The sequence below is a fragment of the Penicillium soppii genome, assembly GCF_028829465.1.
Source record: "Penicillium soppii strain IBT 18220 chromosome Unknown utg000005l, whole genome shotgun sequence".
In the NCBI taxonomy this organism is placed as follows: Eukaryota; Fungi; Ascomycota; class Eurotiomycetes; order Eurotiales; family Aspergillaceae; genus Penicillium; species Penicillium soppii.
Window position 1 is genome coordinate 1,522,328 of NW_026643235.1, and position 19,385 is coordinate 1,541,712.

At 47.6% G+C, this 19,385-nt stretch overlaps 9 protein-coding genes across 9 annotated transcripts; 4 read left to right on the forward strand and 5 right to left on the reverse strand.

Annotated features, from left to right (window-relative positions):
- Positions 1-1,496: 1,496 nt before the first annotated feature.
- N7529_006013 (sugar phosphate isomerase/epimerase family protein) lies at positions 1,497-2,745 on the reverse strand (the record flags this gene model as incomplete). The annotated part of the gene is made up of 7 exons (XM_057241540.1): positions 1,497-1,614; positions 1,666-1,838; positions 1,888-1,990; positions 2,051-2,215; positions 2,267-2,404; positions 2,470-2,566; positions 2,613-2,745. The coding sequence occupies 7 exons, from the start codon at positions 2,743-2,745 to the stop codon at positions 1,497-1,499; spliced, it is 927 nt and encodes a 308-aa protein (XP_057096899.1).
- A 645-nt stretch (positions 2,746-3,390) lies between these two features.
- On the reverse strand, positions 3,391-5,058 carry N7529_006014 (glutathione-independent formaldehyde dehydrogenase; the record flags this gene model as incomplete). Its single annotated transcript, XM_057241541.1, has 10 exons — positions 3,391-3,594; positions 3,646-3,718; positions 3,778-4,156; positions 4,219-4,233; positions 4,294-4,389; positions 4,443-4,472; positions 4,522-4,695; positions 4,757-4,800; positions 4,855-4,880; positions 4,942-5,058. The coding sequence occupies 10 exons, from the start codon at positions 5,056-5,058 to the stop codon at positions 3,391-3,393; spliced, it is 1,158 nt and encodes a 385-aa protein (XP_057096900.1).
- A 1,036-nt stretch (positions 5,059-6,094) lies between these two features.
- Positions 6,095-6,360, reverse strand: N7529_006015 (Amidase; the record flags this gene model as incomplete). The annotated part of the gene is made up of 2 exons (XM_057241542.1): positions 6,095-6,274; positions 6,316-6,360. 2 exons carry the CDS (start codon positions 6,358-6,360, stop codon positions 6,095-6,097), a joined length of 225 nt encoding a protein of 74 aa, XP_057096901.1.
- A 612-nt stretch (positions 6,361-6,972) lies between these two features.
- On the forward strand, positions 6,973-8,671 carry N7529_006016 (Zn(II)2Cys6 transcription factor domain-containing protein; the record flags this gene model as incomplete). The annotated part of the gene is made up of 4 exons (XM_057241543.1): positions 6,973-7,000; positions 7,056-7,655; positions 7,679-8,141; positions 8,332-8,671. 4 exons carry the CDS (start codon positions 6,973-6,975, stop codon positions 8,669-8,671), a joined length of 1,431 nt encoding a protein of 476 aa, XP_057096902.1.
- Positions 8,672-8,780: 109 nt separating this feature from the next.
- On the reverse strand, positions 8,781-9,709 carry N7529_006017 (DODA-type extradiol aromatic ring-opening family dioxygenase; the record flags this gene model as incomplete). Its single annotated transcript, XM_057241544.1, has 2 exons — positions 8,781-9,506; positions 9,557-9,709. The coding sequence occupies 2 exons, from the start codon at positions 9,707-9,709 to the stop codon at positions 8,781-8,783; spliced, it is 879 nt and encodes a 292-aa protein (XP_057096903.1).
- Positions 9,710-10,372: 663 nt separating this feature from the next.
- On the forward strand, positions 10,373-13,229 carry N7529_006018 (putative C6 and C2H2 transcription factor RegA-like; the record flags this gene model as incomplete). Its single annotated transcript, XM_057241545.1, is given in 5 exon segments — positions 10,373-10,567; positions 10,583-11,048; positions 11,077-11,858; positions 11,917-12,180; positions 12,264-13,229. The coding sequence occupies 5 exon segments, from the start codon at positions 10,373-10,375 to the stop codon at positions 13,227-13,229; spliced, it is 2,673 nt and encodes an 890-aa protein (XP_057096904.1).
- A 578-nt stretch (positions 13,230-13,807) lies between these two features.
- N7529_006019 (histidinol dehydrogenase family protein) lies at positions 13,808-15,165 on the forward strand (the record flags this gene model as incomplete). The annotated part of the gene is made up of 2 exons (XM_057241546.1): positions 13,808-14,166; positions 14,226-15,165. The coding sequence occupies 2 exons, from the start codon at positions 13,808-13,810 to the stop codon at positions 15,163-15,165; spliced, it is 1,299 nt and encodes a 432-aa protein (XP_057096905.1).
- A 298-nt stretch (positions 15,166-15,463) lies between these two features.
- N7529_006020 (MFS transporter) lies at positions 15,464-17,308 on the forward strand (the record flags this gene model as incomplete). Its single annotated transcript, XM_057241547.1, has 1 exon — positions 15,464-17,308. The coding sequence occupies one exon, from the start codon at positions 15,464-15,466 to the stop codon at positions 17,306-17,308; it is 1,845 nt and encodes a 614-aa protein (XP_057096906.1).
- Positions 17,309-18,270: 962 nt separating this feature from the next.
- N7529_006021 (DUF3425 domain-containing protein) lies at positions 18,271-19,171 on the reverse strand (the record flags this gene model as incomplete). The annotated part of the gene is made up of 2 exons (XM_057241548.1): positions 18,271-18,983; positions 19,033-19,171. The coding sequence occupies 2 exons, from the start codon at positions 19,169-19,171 to the stop codon at positions 18,271-18,273; spliced, it is 852 nt and encodes a 283-aa protein (XP_057096907.1).
- Between the last annotated feature and the right edge of the window lie 214 nt (positions 19,172-19,385).

The window sequence follows — 19,385 nt, forward strand, 5'->3', positions numbered from 1 at the left end:
TAACAAACGTTACTATGGTATTTTGGGGTGGCCCACTCGCTTACCGAATACGTTATCAGTATATTTGGGCTTATGTGACCTCTGAGGTGACGCAATAGTGATACGCAAGGAATGAAGGAGAGGGGAGGGAAGAGTTTGGAGGTTGACTGAATTCGAAAACTACTGTATTTTACTATTTACTTTGTTTAATTTACCAACTTTCCGAGTCACTGAGTGGGTAAAATGGTATATTGGTTTATAGTGCAGTAAATCAAGAATCTATCAACCACTTAGCATGTTAGCTCAGAGGAACGAGCGTCGGGCTCATAACCCGAAGGTACGATTCACTGCTCCAATCACTAATAAATTCATTTAACTAACTTAACCAGGTCCCTGGATCGACACCAGGACATGCTATTGTTCAATTCTTTTTTTTTCCCGCGTGAGTCATGTCCGGAAGGACCGTCGGCCCGTCATGTAACCTGGGCAACATTCCCGATTACTAAACCTCGGAAGCTTCCGGAGATCCCGAGGTCCTCCACGGATTTTTGAAACTGTCGGGTGAATTTGCAGAGAGAATCTACTGTTTATTTGTAATTAATTAGTCTTGTTAGAAAGTTCTATAAATTGCCGGAACCAGGGGTAATAAAACAGAGAGCGTTCATACATTCTTATTGGCTAGGGCTAGATAGTAAGTAACGGAAACTACTGGGAAGTGTTGAGTTTTAGATCATCTACCTAGTTCCGAGAAGATGTCTAACCACAAGTAGAAATACTAGTCCCCAAACATAGCTCAAAGCCTCATAAAACAGGTGAAATGCGTTAATATCGACCGCGGAACGCCAAATCTGGATTCTACACAGCATCTGGGCAAGCGCTGGATTTCCATAAGCGGTGATTTTGGAACGATTAACGCGAACAAATAGTTCTTTACTCTCTGCGTCTTGCCCTGCAGTTATGACCCCGTTGCCGTTTTGTAACATGCCACTCAATATCGCGAACAGAGTCTTCCATAAAAGCAAAAGGATATACTGATTAGCTTCACTATTCTCACGGCGCTACAAATATAACTTACTGGGCATGGTCATCACCCAAAGCTTGATTTTTCGATGTTATAATCACGAAGTGCAATAATTTTTTCAGACCCAATATGCAAGTAGGAGTAAAAGATGACTTTCACCGGTAAGCGTCAAAACCGATTATATAAGAAGTCCAAGCGCTCATGGATTTCTGCTGTTGGGTCACTGTCATCGTCATATCTAAATAGGGCAAGGATCTTATTGTCAACAGAATAGTCCGCAAAGAGAATTGCCATACGCTCTTCCTCAGTCGGATCTAAGTTTCAGAAGACAATATTTCGTTTTCCTTTAGCTGATACCAAGTTTGTATAGCCTGGCCTGTCATTACGGGCAGAAAAACGACCGAGGAGCTAGCCCCGGCTCAAAGTTCAGCACTTTAGTTGTACCAAAATTTATTGAGTTCTCTAAAGTCCTTGTAGATTCCATCACTGTGCGTAATCAAGCATTGGCTGAGCTTGCAGCATACCCATCAAACAGGACTTGCAACCGTTTACCCTCCTCATCTGCCACCTCGCTGTGGGTTTTGGCGCTTCCAATCGGGTGATATGGGAATGGTCTGAGAAATATCAGTGTTGACGTTACAGGAAATAGATAATAGATGACCAACCCATATTCCGGCACAAAAACGATCCTTCTTGTTGTTCCATCCTTGACCCGCGCTCGGATGACATTTTTCCATATCCTCTCGAAGCACTCCTTCTCTTCTCTGAAGACGGGGTTCGTGGGCTCAGGACATTGCGATGCTTGTGTTGTTCCTATTCTGGCATGGATATGGTAAACCTATCCCATCATTAGAAGTATGTCCTAAATTTGCGCGTGTGTTTCTCACATGGGGCACGATGGCGTCCATCATGACTTTATCGCCTTCACTGATATCCAGAACTCTCTCACATCCAACCATCCAGTGAGAGAAATCAGCGGTGATCCGAAGTCTGTTTGATTTTAGCACTTTGTCAATCACTATCAAGTGATGGATGGGAATATTTCCTTACTCGGGGACAGCCTCCAAAATGCGCCGTGTGGCATAGGGTGTGAAAAGTGATCGGTTTCTATGGGTCTCGTGGTAGACTCGACCAGATATTCCGAGCTCGCTGTCGATGTGGATTGTCCCTTTATAGAACTTAATTGACTCCTCGACGTCCCAGAGGTCTCTTTGGCTGTATGTCAGATAAATCACCTAAGCCTTATAGTATAATTATTCTACTCACTCTCCCGATTGAAAGTTCATAGTGGAAGGTTTCAATTGCTGAATTGATTCTAGCAGGCTTCGATAATTCCGCAAGTGGTCGTCTGCTTTGGTGCCAGCCGGCCGGGGTCCGAGATACTGAAACCAAGACGAGTGTATCCTATTTTCCCAACCAGCAAATAAGCGTTTCTCCTACGAGTAAGAGTTATGAATAGATTAACTGACATTAGTCCAAGCTCCAAGTCGGTCTGGTCGCATAGTTCCCTGAGGCGGGGAAAGTCTCTACTTGGGTCCAGCGGATGAATGTCCACTTCGACACCACCTATGGAGAAACTTCATATTAATATAAACGATTCAAATGTGTAAACATGTTAGCCAAAACTTGGAGTCTCTGTACGTACTGTAGCCCTGGGCCTTCAGTACTGGAAACCATTGAGCCCAGTGATCCATATTCGGACCAGGAGCAATTCCCCAGGCAGATCGAAAACGGTCGATTTTCATAGCAAAGGACAAAATGGTGAATGAGCAGATTTGAGGTTAACGTCAAGTTTCAATTGAGCTGGAGAAAGCAATTCATTTATGTTCTTATCAAAGCTCAATAGCTCAACGTATACTTCTCCGCATAGTTCCCACTGTGTCTAAATGGGAAATGTTCCCCGTCATGGTGGGGCGTCGAGATCGACTATTTCATTGGTCAAAAACTATGGAGCCCACTCACAGTCAAGGCTTGATTGGCTCAAATTGGTTGCTCTGCGGCGAAAAATACCAGTTCCAGCACAGGACCTAGAGAGATCTCACAAGTGGAGGCATTGTTCAATGACCGACTTTGCGCCGTGGTGTTTTTTTACAAACTGATGTAGATTGTGATTCAACCAATGCAAAGAGCAAATATTGCGTGATTTATGGGAGCAATAATTATGCGGTATATAAGTTTGCGCCGTGACCTGCATTCAATCGAAACCAACCAGTTGTAGTCAAGGAAATACAATAGAAATTAGAAGCATCTAGTCAAGTGTAAGTGTGATATAAATCTCTTTTCAACTATAGACACAGCATATGATGAGTAATATTGATATATTTGGGTCTGAATAACATGTACATTCAATAGTACGACTGTGGCTTGCTTTCAATAACAATTTGATCTTATCAAAAACCACCATTTGGATGGATGATGACCTTCGTGTACCCATCCTCCCGTTTGTCGAATTTCTCATAAGCCGTCTCGGCATCCGCAAGTGCAATGGCATGCGATATAACAAAGCTGGGCTTCGCTTTGCCAGCAATGATCATGTCTCGGAGGTATCGATTGTAGGCCTTGACGTTACACTGCCCAGTACCAAGTGAGAGGCCCTACAAGAGGTTAAATCGGTGACAATGAAAAGTGATTGGGCGTGTTCTTACCTTTTCAAACAGCTTTCCGAAGCTAAGGCTAATCATTCCATTCGCAGTGGCAACATCGGCTGCACCAGGGTCACTGTAGAAGTGTCAGTTAGCTCGGCTTCTAGATTAGGTGGATATTCCGTCTTAACTTACCTAGGAACATATAGTCCAGGGATTCCCATTCCACCACAAGCTCGTGTCACCCGAATCATGTTCTCAAGCACAATGTTGGCTTTTTCAGCGGACCCATTCGAGTCGACAGCCTGGTATCCAACGGCATCTACCGAGCGATCAACCATATCTCCGTTGTGCTTAATAATCTGATCAACGGCATCTCCCTTTGTGAAGTCGATAGGAATAGCGCCGATGTTTTTAGCTGCCTCTAATCGCTCAGCAACGCGATCAACAACGTAGATATTAGACGCTCCTCGCAGAGCGGCAGAGTACGCGGCCATAAGTCCGACGGGGCCAGCGCCGAACACTGCAATGCTTTCACCTGCTTGGAAGCCAGAGATTTCTACCCCGTGCCAGCCTGTAGATATTGATAAAATCAGAGATAAGCTTCGAGTTGAGGAAGAAAGACTTTTATCGTACCGGTGGGGAAAATGTCTGAGAATATGTGTTAGTAAAGGTCACTGTGAAGAGGCTCCTGTCAAATAATGGACTCACCTGCAAGGAGAACAAAGTCTTCTTCATGCTCTTTACCAGGGGGCAACTTCAGAGCATTGAAGTCTGCATACGGGACGCGAATGTACTGTGCCTGACCTGTATTAGACAGTCAATTTTTGTATTAATTCCAAGATTTTAGGGAATCTAACCTCCGCGGTAGGGTCCCATTGCGACGTAGCCTAGATCCTGTTAACTCAAAATAATTGAAGCCGAAGCCATTATCTTTACCATAAGCACCGCCGGCAAAACCAGGGTTGACACCAGTGCAGAATGCAGTTCTCCCCTCTTCGCAGTTTCGACACCGACCATCAGCAACGTTGAAGGGCATGACGACACGATCGCCCTTCTTCAATAATGTAACTCCCTCGCCCAATTCTTCCACAATCCCCATGTTCTCATGACCTGCGCTTCGTTTAGCTCATCGTGTCCACGGTTGTAAATGTTTAGTACAAGAAAGTATTACCAAAAGTGATCCCCGGCTCTGCGGCTGTTCGTCCTTCGTACATACTGTAGCCCAGTCAGTCTCCCGGTCTGTTTTTGAGACCAATCAAGACATCTTACTGTAAGTCAGAGCCGCAAATCGCGGCCTTGGGGCGCGGTCAGTTTGATTTTCTTTTGAATAAGATTATCCATGTTCGCATCACTCACTGTCGTCACCTTGACAATAATATCATCGGGATGTTCCATTCTAGGCTTTTCAACATCCTCAACCCGAACCTGGTAAGGTCCGATATAGTTCAGCGCTTTCATAGTAGTTGTAGACATTGTGATTGTGATTCGCGGGAAGAATGTAGGAGTGAGGAGTGGACAAGCGCACCCCGCGAGGTGTTGGAGTATTTGTATGAAATAGAGACTGCAGTAGCGCGAACCGACCAATGCAATCCCTTTGACATGTCCGCACTGAATTCAATTGATAACGTGTAGCTTTACTCATAATTTATTTTGCAACGACCAGTATGAGGGGAAGCTGCATTATCCCCACACTGATTTGCGGCGGGGAACATTGCCTTTTCTAGACTCGGGTTCGCCGACCTTGCCTCTTGCAGTTTTATGGGGTCGGAATTCACTGCTCTCGGAAAATCGGCGAGGTCTAACTACGATTCGGTCGGAATTATATCATTGGCATGTCGATCGGCACTGGAAGGATATGGGCCAAGATCTCGTTTCTGGAAATCCCTACGTGCGATTACTTCACTTGGTAAACTCCTACAGCTCCCAGTTTCTACCTTGCCCTAGAAATAAAGCTAGATCTATACCTTCCAGCCACCTTCGGCTATCAAAGCTTCACCGAGAATTCTACTAACCCTCAAGAGATGTTAATCACTGAATCTCGGGGCCACAAAAGATATGCCTACAGGCATGCCATGGACTCCAATGAATGCAGGTATATTGACAAGAGGCATATGAAATCCCTGTTGCGAAGTGAGCGAGGAACTAAAGCAATAAGAATACAAAGAACAAAAAGTACTCGCCGTCCATAGCGTGTTGAACATCACAACGCCCATATCGCCAAGCCCAAGGGGCGCTTCGTCCACTGCGCTAGGCCTAAGGATGACCGAGTAGTTTTCAGCTAAACCGTTCACCATGTCCCCCATTCGAGCGTATGTATCAGAGGCTTCTATTCTCTCCTTGTTGGTGTAGTTGGTAGTGTTTTCGACCAGGCTATGGATTTCTGCAGCAAGATTTGCCTTGTCCGACCGATGTTCCCTAAGAAAGGAAGCGCGTGATTTGCCGGTGAAGATCTTTTTCTGAATACGCTTCAGGGAAGCGAGATCCTGAATCTCAGTAGAAAAGCAACTTCTTATACCCGTGCTTTTCCAGAATTTTTCAGAATTGCGGCCGCGCAGTTCATGGCTGCGACGGTGCTGCGTCCTGCCTGAGGCCACATCGGAGTCTTGATCAAAGCCACGGGGACCTCTTCCAGCGGTATGTCTCCAGAGGACTCATCATCCTTTTTGAGGGACAAAATATCGGCAAGTATCTGTAGGTCATCGAGGCTGCGGGCAAAGAAACCGAAGCTACCAAAGGTAGAGGCACAGATCTTTTGGCCTTCGAGTAGGATGGCATTTTACTGCGGTAGCTCAATAAACATTGGCCTTATGTCCAGCTGCCGAAAGAATCGATTGACACCGGGCGTCGCTATTCGTAAATAATCTTCTGCATCGGGTCGTGGACTTTGGGATAAGTCTTTGCTGATGCATTATTGCTACCAATAAGCAGTTATGTTAATCTAGGGAAATCTGCGCTTCGCATCTATATATTTGTATTATTTGTTTTGTGATAATCAATCATTTCAAACTATATAAATTGCAAGAAAGGAGGTAGATAAAATGTAGATTTACCGCACATTCCATTGACCAGATCAAAATTGTATCGAATGGTGTTGATATCGGTGCGATAAATGCTGTTTGACCCACTGCGCGTCGAAGAGGTGATTATTGGGGATATCCGAGTATCAGAGTATCAAACTATTTAGGGGATTGGCAAATTGTACGGAGGACAAAAATTGTATCATTGGGAAGAATAACCAAACAACTAGATCAATCAATGTTTAGATCGATTGCAATTCGTGATGGTTTGCATTGTTTGATTGAATCTTCCCCGCATGCTGGCCGCAACTGTTTCTTATCCGTAAAACATCCGTCGAGATCGCCCTGCATATGCAAAACGTTAGCCTAGATGTCTGCCCCTAGTGGCAAGAGTCGAGGTAAGTGAATCCCATTCCAAGGCACCGTGCCAATTTCTCACGTGCAATCACACAGGATGTTTCCAATGTTCCAAGCGCCGAATCATATGCGATAATACACAACCGAAATGCCAAAAATGCCAGAAGAAGGGCCTCGAGTGTTCCGGAGCAGCAAGAATTCGCTTCTCAAATGCCGTGGCGCTGCGTGGGAAGTTGAAGGGATGCACAATTCCAGTGATGGGCGAGGCGGACTCGGGAATTGATCCACAACCACGCCAAGAACATCAGATAACGCCGCGGATCATTCGATGGAAGGATGATCAAAGCGTGCGACCGAAGCGGAAATACCTTAAGCGTCGAGCGACAACGACTGTGAGCGACTTGGAAAAGTCACCAACAAGCACGGTTTCCGAAGCACCAAACGAACCGGACACAAATACCGGGGTCGATCGCCCAGAGGTCTCATTTTTACCCCAGGAAGATGTGCCGGGCACTTCCACTGGAGCATCTATAGCGCCAGGTCGTTTCTCACACTCCGAACGATCAACTCTATTGACGCCGTATGGATCTGATGTCTCTTTTGGTAGAGCTATCCGTGGGAATGACAGTCATGGGATGAATCGAAAAACCGGACATTCAATTCCTCCGTGGATTGATCCTTTAGGATCAGGTACACGTATGCTTTTCTCTCATTGTAAGCTACCTATCATTCCCTCGCGGGCTTCGCGATGATGGATCAACGACTTACCAAGATATTAGTTGCGATGCAAGTAGCACCTGTTATGGTGATCTTGGACGATGTTTCCAATGGGTACCGGGATGTACTATTGCCACTAGCCTGTGAGGACAAACTCTTACAGCGCGCTATCTGTATTGTGGCAACACAACACTTGGCTTTACACAATTCGCACTACAAAAGTGCTGTAGACCAATCTCGAGCAGCTGTGATATCTCAGCTCCGCAGAGACTCATTGCAGTCATCACCAGATCGTATATTTAATGTCTCGACGTGGGCTACATTGATTGTTCTTTTAGTAGGTGAAACTATAACAGGAAGCTCAGAATGCGGTCATATGCTCCAAACGTTGATTTCGTTAGCCCGGAACATCGGACGCGCAACGCCGTCTGGACTGACTCATTTTCTTCAGCAACAAACTCAAATGTATGTGTCTGTTAGTGCAGAGAAAACTGACTTAGCTAACTTCACTTTAGGTTCGAACTTCTTGGACAGCCGTTGCTCGGAACCTTTCAAGGAGGTGATTCTCTGAATCTACCGGTTGAACAATACCTCGATTGGACATTTTATAATCTCCCTCCCACTCTGAGCACAATGACCTTCTTCATTTATCTAGGTTGGCGTTCATGAAAGCATTTCAAATATACATTGGTCGCAAAACTACCAATGGCGACCAATGGGAATTACTTGAAAGTTTGACTCAGCTTGTCGCTCAAATTGATCCCGACCAGATGGGATCACACGCTCTTGTCTGGGTTTGCTTTATCGGAGCGGCCGACAGCACTGATCCGGCACACAGGAGGTTCTTTACAGACCGAATGAATAGTATCTATGTCAAGACTAAGTTCCAAAACATTGCTGCTGGGATGCAGTCATTGCCTAGAATCTGGTCGCAACAGGGGTCTGGAAGATGGACGGAGAACTTGTTCCGGCTAGCTCCTGCATTGGTGATATAAATGCGACTTTGCATCGATTATCCGACTTACTCTATGATCTTGATGGCGAAGTCTGATTCTCTCATACGATGCTATCGTCAAAGACAAAATAATACATGGAACCGACATATTAAACAACGATCTCTTTTGGCCAACGTCCAAAAGTGAACTGCGAATTACACATATTGGTCAATTCCCAACTCTCCGCACCAAGAACTGCCGGTGTATTCTCGTCCTCTTCATCTCCTGCAGCACCGACCACGAATAAAGCAGCCATGAAGTGGTCGTCCGTGGCATGTGCATCTCGGAAACGTGGGTGCTTCATCAGCCTCGTCATAGCACGACGCAATTGCACACCGGAGGTCTTCGTAACAACATCTTCGAAGGCCTGTCGGAACTCCATGGCCCAGTCCTCCGGAGGGGTCTCCATCGCAAAGTTATCCCGGAACCGCATCATGGGCGCCCACCGATTCCGATACAGGTTGTGCACCGCACCTCCAGTTCCAATGAACAGGTAATTTTCCCGCCGGAGGGGACGCAGCGTGGCACCGATCTTCATGTGGAAATGGGGATCGTAACGAGCATTCGCTGAGACCAAAGTTGTCGGTGGACAACCACCCGGGAACATGCGGATGAGAATGAGATATACATCGTGAATCCAATCAAATGCCGCGTTGCCGCTGACATTGAATCCTTCGCTAGCAAGCATCTTTATGCACCGCTCCGTTGTGTCCAGGTCCGGGTTCAGCTTGTAATTCTGGTACTTGTCCGGATGGACGTAGGCCACGGGGCTCTTGTCTGGGTTTGGATTTGTTGCAAGCTCAATCTTGTCGCCCATGCAATCCCAATGGGCTCCCTGTGAACTATCAGCTGTGTTCACGTCCACTTCGATGTTGTGTAGCTTACCATAATGACGACTCCCTTGATATTACGGGCCAATGCCTCATCTCCGCACTTCTTCCAGTAGTCTGCGCTCTCGGATTCCTCTCCGAGCATCATGGTCGAGCCATGGGAGAAAAAGTGAACTGGCGTGAGACCTGTTCGAGTTAGCAAGTACATTTGTGGCAAGTAGCGTGTGATGTACCCATATTGAGGAGGAAGTGCAATGCAACAATTCCCACTGAATTCCGGTGGATTTTATAAGTTAGTTAAAATACAGTCGAGGAATTGCAGAGATTAATTAGTCTCAATCATTGAACTACGTGAATGCCTCCTGGTCATTGCTGTCGGGTATGTTCCCCCACATCCCGACCGTGGCGATTCTAACGCCCAATTCGATCTAGTCTCCTATATTCCCTTCAATTCTACCCTTTATTGTACCCTTCAATTTACCCCTCACTCCAGCATTGCACAGGGAAGAATATGTAAGCCGGTAACAATAGCGAATCATCTTTTGAATATAAGAGTTGCGTGTAAAATCCGGGGTACAATTTAGAAATTTTGTGGAGTATGCGGATAAGCCCGGAATATCTCCCCCTGAACAGGTCATTTGACTCGCTCAAATTCCAATTTCAAGTCCGTCTATGCACAAACTGAGGTACTAAATATGATTGAATATCGTTGTTGCTCGTAGGTGTACTTTTTGCGGGTTTTGGTGGCGTCGATCCTCAACTGCCGGATCCCCCAGATCTCCCTCTTCCCACTTCTTCACTTCTCTTCTCCTCGGGCTCTCCTTAGCATTCTCATCTCTCCTATGGTTATCATCGCAAATGGGCCCAGATCATGCTCACCAATTCACCACCGAAATCGGACCGTCCCGACAGTTCTCCAACAAAAACCAAGGACGGCTACTTCCAGTGTGGTTTCTGTAAACGGCACTATAATCGAGCAGACCATCTCATCCGCCATGTGCGCTCTCATACGAGAGAAAAACCATATATCTGCGACGTTTGCGATAAGGGCTTCGCCCGACCGTCAGTGTAACCTAGCAAGGCATGGCATATACAATTAGTTGATTTGTCTTATAGGGATTTGTTGAAACGCCATGCAGCGGGCCATGCCAATGAGCGTGACAGAAAGCGAAAGCGCAGTTCATCAGTCGCTAAGCAAAGCAGAGTATCACAGGCATGCAAATCTTGCGCATCTTCAAAATTGAAATGCGACGAAGACAAGCCCTGTCGGCGATGTCGGGAGCGCAACATGGCTTGCGATTGGCAGGATGTCTCTCAGGACTCATCACCAGAACCAATACAAGACAATATGCTGGACACGCCAGCAGCAAGCAATCTGCCTTTAGAATTGATGCCCTCGCCTTCTATGGCTTTTTCGCCAATGCCGACACCTTTAGATGAGTTCACATCGGCCAATGCTTTGATGAGCCCTGGCGTCGCTCTCCAAAATGCAATTGTCTCTCCGATTGGGAACATCGGAAGTGATCAGTTGCCCATCGATAGTGGAGGTAATATCAAATATCAACACCCGACTAGCTAGAGTACCACCAGCTGACAGACGAGCAGTATCACCAAACGACCATGAAAGTGGTATCTTCAGTATTGACGGCACTTTCTTCCCCAATTTCATCCCAGACTCCCTAATCCCATCCCTTGCACGCTATAATGACCCAGACCCCTCAAATTCTATGCCTGATTACGTCCATTATGGCGCTCTCGACAACTTCCACTTCGACCTTACCCTCACAGACGGTGATTTCGGTCTCATCGACTTTTACAACTCACAGAGCATGATTTCCAATTTCCAAGTCCCCCAACATAATGACCGATATGATACTGATAGCGGCATTGGAATCGGCGCAGAAGCATACCACCGATCATCATTCTCTGCATGGAAACCCGCGCGCGAGGATCACGCCTTCGACGACCATGAGAACTTGTCAGTACCGCAAGTGATGGATAGCCCCGAAACCAACATCTCGTCCGAAGGGCCTGTTCTATGTGATAGGCTATCATCTAGTAGCCGCGACCTCATTCTAAGTATGATTTTGGAAGTCAGTCGGGAGGCGAACCTGAGTCGGATCTTGAAGTCTTTTCCCGGGACGGAGCTGCTAGATGGCTTGATCCAGCAGTATTTTGAGCACGAGAAGCACCAAATTGGGACTTTCATTCACATGCCAACTTTCCAAACGAATAGCGAGGACCCTGGGGTTCTTGCTAGTCTGGCAGCTGCTGGGGCTGTGCGCTCGCCCAACCCAACCATTCGAAAGCTTGGATATGCATTGAATGAGGGTGTGAGAATGCATCTTCCGTCAAAGGTAACATATACTATGCTTTCATCGAACCCTTGTCAAAAATGCACTGACACGTGTGCAGTACGAAAGAGATAATACTTTTATTCGTGATTTGCGGACATCACAGATCTACGCGTTGACTATTGATATCGGTATCTGGAGTGGGAACCGACGAAAGACCGAGATTGCCGAGAGTTTCTCGCAGCCACTAATTACAATGCTTCGTCGCGCATTGCGTTTCCGTCGCTCAGTCTATTCTACGATCGTACCACTTGCAGAAGATAAAGGCCATGTTTTGGAGACGAAGTGGCGAAATTGGGTTGATCAAGAATCTTTCAAGCGGCAGGTCTTACCCTATTGTTGTTTGTAAGCATCTACTGACGTTGAATCCCCAGGCTGGTCTATTATATTTTCCTACACGACTCCCAGACAGCCATGGCTCTGAACGTAAACCCGGTCATCTCATATGCAGATATGGAGCTCCCACTACCTGCTTCACGTCAATTATGGGATGCTAAGTCCGCTACCGAATGGAAAGGCCTTTTCCGCACAACAGTTCCAGAACGTCTACCATCGCTAGCCGACCTACTGCGTGACATGTCACAATTATCAGTAATCCAGGAACGGATCGATACTCAATTCGCAGCATCAGTGCTAGTCCACGGCCTATCGGCACTGGTAAATGAATACCACAGACTCAAATTCATTTCCAGCAGCAACTCCAAACATTGGCACGCTCTTGTCACTAACTCACGCCAACAAGAGCTCGATCAAGCCCTGCAGCATTTCCGCATGGTCTGCTCGGAATTACACGTCCAGTGCCGCCCCGAGATTATGCTGGTATGCGAAGTTGTTTCAATGCTCCTCTACATGTCGCTCGAGGAACTCCAGCTCTTTGCTGGTAAAGAAGATAAACAAGAGGCACGGCGTGTGTATCACTCCGCCCTGGACTGGATCGTAAGTCCTGATTCCCGACGAGCGGTCTGGCATGCTGGCCAGGTCATCCGTGCCGCCCGGACTATGCCCCCAGCTTCTTTGACGGGATTCTCGGCAATCGGGGTCTACTACGCCAGCCTTGCCTTCTGGTCATATAGTGTAGTTTCCAAGGCCAATACAGCAAGGCTCACGGGAAGTCCGAATTCTCAGCTGTCGAATACTGGATCGACTGTCTTTCTCGATGGCGACCAGGGGCCTAATATTTCCAAGTTTGTGACCCTCGGATGTGGGCTTCCCGCCTTGCAAGGGGCCGGAGGAGCGGTTTATTTGGTCGATCCAGCGAACACGATGAGACTGGCGCAGGCAACGCTTCAGCTGGAGCCGTCAGAGAAGACACCTGCTTTGGTGCAGATGCTTACTCAATTGATGGGAGATCTGGGGAATTGCGTGCGTGTATGACGTTGACCATGATGTTGGAGCTTTAATATTGTGAATGTCTTAATATGATACCCATTTTCTCGTCTGAGCCTGCTTGTGTATTGTCTTGAAGCCTGTCAAGTTTGATCAGATGGCCCCCTTTGCTTTGGGCTCGCTATGTATGCAAGCAATATTCTGGGCAAGGAAATCAAGCGGAATGAATACTCAGCAACAATACTCAGCCGACATAGAAAATATGTTAGATCGGGTGGTTCAAATTATCGTCTTGAATACTATTGACGATTCAGGGAAAGTTAAAATAGCGAGGGCAATCATAGCGACGGCAACCACAACGAATCCACTCATCCCACGGCGATTAATAACATTCGAATAGAGACCAACTAGCCCCCACATACCGATCCACCTGATCTCCACGCAGCACCCGAATTTGGCGGGGAAGCTTTCGAGATCGGAATCGGCGCCGAGGCCGAACGTCGCGCGCTGCCATGTTGCAGTTGCTCAAGTATACATAAAAAAGAAGGTTGTTTGCTATACTGGATTTCAACTGTCAATCAGCTCCTTGTTGCAAACCCCGAAACTACTACGCCTCTCTCGCTACCATGGTTCTACGACTGAAAGAACAAAACCACTCAAGCGCCAGCTCTGCTCCGGTCATTGACACCCCGAGTATCGTGCGCTGTGTCATCGATGATATTCGCGCGAATGGCGATGCTGCTGTGCGAGCCTACTCTGAGAAATTCGACAAATGGAGTCCTGCCAGCTTCAAGCTCTCCCAGAAGCAGATCGACGATATCATTTCCACTGTTCCACAGCAGGTGCTTGACGACATCAAGCAAGTTCAAGAGAATGTGCGAACCTTTGCACTCGCGCAAAAAGCTTCAATCAAGGAATTCGAGATGGAGATCCGCCCCGGCGTGTACCTGGGACAAAAGAATATCCCGATCAACTCGGTTGGCGCGTGAGTGTATCTTGTTCTTGCGAAAAACTGTTCGCGCGCTGACAATGCTCTATCAATAGATATATCCCTGGTGGTCGATACCCGCTTCTTGCATCTAGCCATATGACGATCCTGACTGCTAAGTGTGCCGGCGTTCCCCATGTCACAGCCTGCACCCCTCCGATCGCCGGGAAGATTCCCGCCAACACGGTCGCCGCGATGCATTACGCCGGCGCCGACGACATCTACATCTTGGGTGGTGTGCAGGCTGTCGCGGCGATGGCGATCGGCACAGAAACAATGAAGAAAGTGAATTTTATTGCCGGACCGGGGAACTCATTCGTTGCTGAAGCAAAGCGTCAGCTTTTCGGAGAAGAAATTGGTATCGACCTGCCTGCCGGGCCCACCGAGGTTCTGATCGTCGCCGACCAACACGCTGATCCCTTTACTGTCGCGACCGATCTCTTGTCGCAGGCCGAACATGGATACGATACGCCCGCTGTTCTGATTACCACTTGCAAAACCCAAGGAGAGAAGACACTCGCTGAGGTCAAGCGATTGTTAGAAATCTTGCCTACCGCTGATGTGGCTGGGGTTTCCTGGGAAAAGCTTGGAGAGGTCATTGTGGTGGAGAACTTGGACGAGGCCTACAGGCTGGCCGATGAGTATGCGTCAGAGCATGTGCAGATCTTGACGCAGGAGCCCCGCGAAGCGCTGGCGAAAATGTCAAATTACGGTGCATTGTTCTTAGGCGAGAAGACATGTGTCTCATATGGCGATAAGTGCATTGGAACCAATCATGTTCTCCCCACCCGTGGTGCTGCACGTTATACAGGGGGTCTATGGGTTGGCAAGTTCCTCAAGACCGTGACTTATCAAGAAGTGACTTCGTCGCAAGAAAGTGGAGAACTCGGTCGGCTCTGCGGGAGAGCAGCGCGCGCCGAAAACTTCGAAGGGCATGCTCGTTCAGGCGATGTTCGAGCTCATCAGTATTTAAGCGATAAATTCGAGTGGATGTAGACCTGCGATGGCTAGTATGTAGTTAGGTACTCGTTAGTTACAAGAATAGTACAGTTAGGGCTTTGTGATCTTCAAGTGGCGAAAAATTCTTATTTTTGCTTATCGCGGATTCTGGTTTCCGCCATCCACAAGCAAAATTGACCGTCAATTTGTTTAAATTCACTGCTAGTGACGTTGAGGTCTCCACTAATTGACAATTCATCAGAATTTTTCACGATAACATGGCGTTCTCTGTTTTTCTCATCTACTTAAGACCTGAAGTCGCTCACATCCAACCTTGACGAGTGCTTCAGACAAAATGGCACCAACTATAGAACCAGAGATCGACAAGAAGGGCTTCCGCGTTGAAGAGGAAGAATTAGGAACACCGGATTCATCTCTTACGCCGGTTACAACCCACGAGACTAGAAGGAGAGCCAACTCTCACCAGGCAGAGGCGTTTGAAAATGTCGCTGAGTTGCATAAAGTCCCCACCACGAGGACCCGTCGGGACTCGCACATGGGAGAGGCCCTTGAGAATCTGTCGCGAACGCTTTCTGTCGATGTCCATGCCGATGGCGACTATGAATTGGACAGTGTGCACTCGCGCCGCATGGAAAGGAGCGGCACACGCCGTTCAGCCAGGTTTCCCTCCCCGTCGAGGATGTCTGATCTCGAGGAGGAGGGTGGCTCTCCGTCTGAGTCGAATTCCAAGTCCCAGGGTGTACCCTCTGAACTTGGCAGCTTTACGGCCGAAGTCATCTTCATTCTTGTTTGTTCGGCTGGTCTGCTGTTGTTCTCCTTTTTCCTTGGTGACATTACGGTCAATCAAGAAGAGTGCAAACGAGCGCTAGGAATCAGCAACAGTGAACTGCCCTGGCTCATGGGCTCTTTCACTCTCCCTCTCAGTCTTTCGGTAGTCATTTCAGGCTCTTTGAGTGACTTGACTCCTCCAAGGGCGTTGATGATTGGAGCTTTTGCCTGGCTGACCATCTGGAACGTCGTGGGTGTGTTCTCTGTAACACCAGAGAGAGCAATACTTTTCTACATTGTGCGCGCAATGCAGGGACTTTCCGTGGGAGTTTTGGTCTCCGGCTCAATGAGTATTTTGGGGCGGGTGTACAAGCCCGGTCTTCGCAAGAATCGTGTCTTCTCTGCGATGTCCGCAACATCGCCCTTCGGCTTCTGGCTCGGTGGGATCCAAGGCGGTGCTTTGAAATCATATCTATACTGGATCTTTGGGTCAAACGCCATCATCTGTGCTCTTTGCCTCGTCGCCGCCTGGTTTACTATGCCCTCGCTCCGCCCAGTTGCTGATATTGCCGGTGCGGATGCGCCCAGCATTCGCGATTTTGACTTCCTCGGAGCAAGCTTCATTGCCACGGGCTGTGTGTTTGTGCTATTCGGCTTGACACAGGGCTCGGTTGTCCAGTGGACTCCGTATACATATGCTTTGATTATTGTTGGTGTTATCCTGGTTATTTCGTTCTTCTTTATCGAGCGCTGGGTGAAGCGCCCTCTCATTCCCAATGCATTATGGAAAATCAAAGGTTTTACGCCATTGATGATTGCTTACTTCATCGGATACGGAGGCTTCCAGGGTGGCTGGCAGTTCTACGCCGTTCAATTCTGGCTTCGGATTCAGGGAAACACCCCACTCACCGTTGCCCTCTACCTTCTACCCAATGCCATCGTGGGTGTGCTGGCGACCTGGGTTGTCAGTCGAACACTCCATATCGTTCCAGGGCATTATATCTACCTCACCGCGATGGTGGCCTTTGCCATGGGCCCTGTTTTCTTCCTCCCGCAAACCCCTAATACACCGTATTGGCCGCTATCTCTCCCGGGCGTGGCCCTCGTCACCTTCGGCCCAGATCTCTCTTTTGCTGCAGCGTCGATTTACATCACTAGCAATGTTCCACGCTCTTATCAAGGCAGCGCAGGCAGCTTGCTAGTGACAATGCAGAACCTGAGCTCGGCTGTCATGACGGCCGTCGCAGATGCAATTGGCACGCAGGTTGACCAAGGTGTGGATGGTGATATTGGTTTGAAGGGCATTCATGCCATTTGGTGGTTTGCATTTGCGTGCGAAGTTGTTGCGGCGTCGATCACACTATGCTGGGTCAGGATTCCGAAGGAGGAAGAAAAGGAACATGTTACCTGAGTATGAGGCTATTGCTTTATAAATCAGTGCAACGTTACGACATTATCATGACTGTGCTTTTTGCTTGTGTTGATCGCGATTTGCCTTCTAGGCTCCATAGACTTGCGTGCTAATCAGCTTTGCTCGTGCCCTTTTCGGTATATGATTTTGGCTCTTAGACTTGATTAGAACGGTTCATTCATTCAATACCATTATAGATCTCATTGAATCGCATGAAGTCCCATTTTCAGAACAGAATAAGGGTAGATTCGGACAAGTTGCCGACTCTTACAGCCTGCAGAAGGATTTTGCAGGCAAGCTCTAATCGGCATACAATCTGATGATTGCCTCCTGAACCAATCAGAGCAAGCGGCAAGGCGTGTAGGGCGCGCTGTGAGGAAGTTCCCAGGGCGTGACGTGGAGAATCCTGAACTATACAGAATACCGATGCCTTCATAGGTGGGAGTAGGGTGATATCATCAATTGTTGGAGGGGATCCTTTTGTTGCTCTTCTCCTCCCTATTATTCCTTTTGTATTCAATCGATATGGGCACTGGATTCAAAGCAATAGTCCATTCTCCCAACTGGTTATGAAGGGAGAGTTGACTGGTGAGAGGGTGGTAGAGGGGGAACATGTGGTATAAGGCGGCTGAATTGGTAGTCATCTAGGTAAATATTTTCTGATTCTACATAGTTGGATAAAAGTTACATACTGAGGTCATGATACAACGAAAAATTACCAAGTTATTAGGTTACAAAGCTACTGTTGAAACGCTATTGTCGCTGCGCTCATGCTGATTGGCCGAGAATATCGGAGTTAAGATTTAGGCTTAATTAGCGCTGTCAGCAGCCTGCATTAGCGTCTGCAGGCCCTTGAGAGGCCAAGGGACTGATAAGACTCCGTCACCCCTAGATTTGGAAGAAGTTGGCTAAATGAAAAAAATTATATATTGGAAAAGGCAGATATGTATCAGGTTCGTGTTTTAAATATAGCGAAATATCAGTTTTTCGCCGCGACGAGCCCGCCAACTATTTGTTGCATTCATCAACTCAGGACACCCTCGAACAACCCATTGCCATTTCTTCAAAAATGACTCAGTCATTTCCCAATTCCGCACGTCCCAAGGCTCCCCCCACACCAGCAACCCACCATCTATCCCCGATTCACCCCAGAACCCCATGATATCATGGCACAACTGTTCATCGTTCCAGTCATCACCGGCTTCAATGAGGTTATCGCGCATCTTAGGCGAAGGAAAAAAATCAAGCCATGGATGGTGGGGTCTAGTTTTCTGAATTCGAGTAGGCTGGAGGTTTATAGGAATGCAACTGAGTTCATCTGGGGTTCGTGAATCTTGTGGTAGGGCTGTGTTGAATCGCGAAATCGCATCATCGGCCATCCAGTACTCCGACCAACCGATCAGTCGTAAGTTTTGCGCAAACGCCCGGAAGACGTTGACTTTGGTCAGTGTCATGAGGTGATCGGCGGTCGGGTTGCCCCGTGCATAGCTTTCAAATGCCGATTTGGCAAAGCGGTCGAGTAGAGCTTTTATGGATGTATGACTACGGCAGAGGCTGGGCTTTTGTTCGTTTGGGGAAGAAGATTGTTGCAATTTGGAGGTAGCGGTAGAAGGAGGCGATGGTATTAGGCTCTTAGGGTGGACATCTTTGGTTGACTGTAATCGCTTGCGTTTGCCTGGAAGCTATTAGCTCGTAATGTCTACATTGGGAAAGAAGCAGCTCACGATATGCCCTTTGGTTGATGCGGTTCTGCCGTCGCCGCCGTTCAGTGGGATCGCTTAGCCCAGACCAGTCGTCCCCCACTTCCAGATCGTCGTCGAGCTTGGAGATAGGCTCGGCGATATTAGGTGTGTGCTCAGTCATTGTGTCAGCACTAATGTGTAATATTTAGCGACGATTTGAAGATGACAATTGCAGAAACGGATATTGCCACATTATGAGGAAACTGAAGTGCTCTTCGCCAAGTCAAGTTCTTGGCGATTCGGAGTTAAGGAGTTCGAGAACGACGTGTTGTATTGTTACAATACAGTTGTATTTAGATTACCACGCAAAAACACTATATTTCAGTCAACATCAA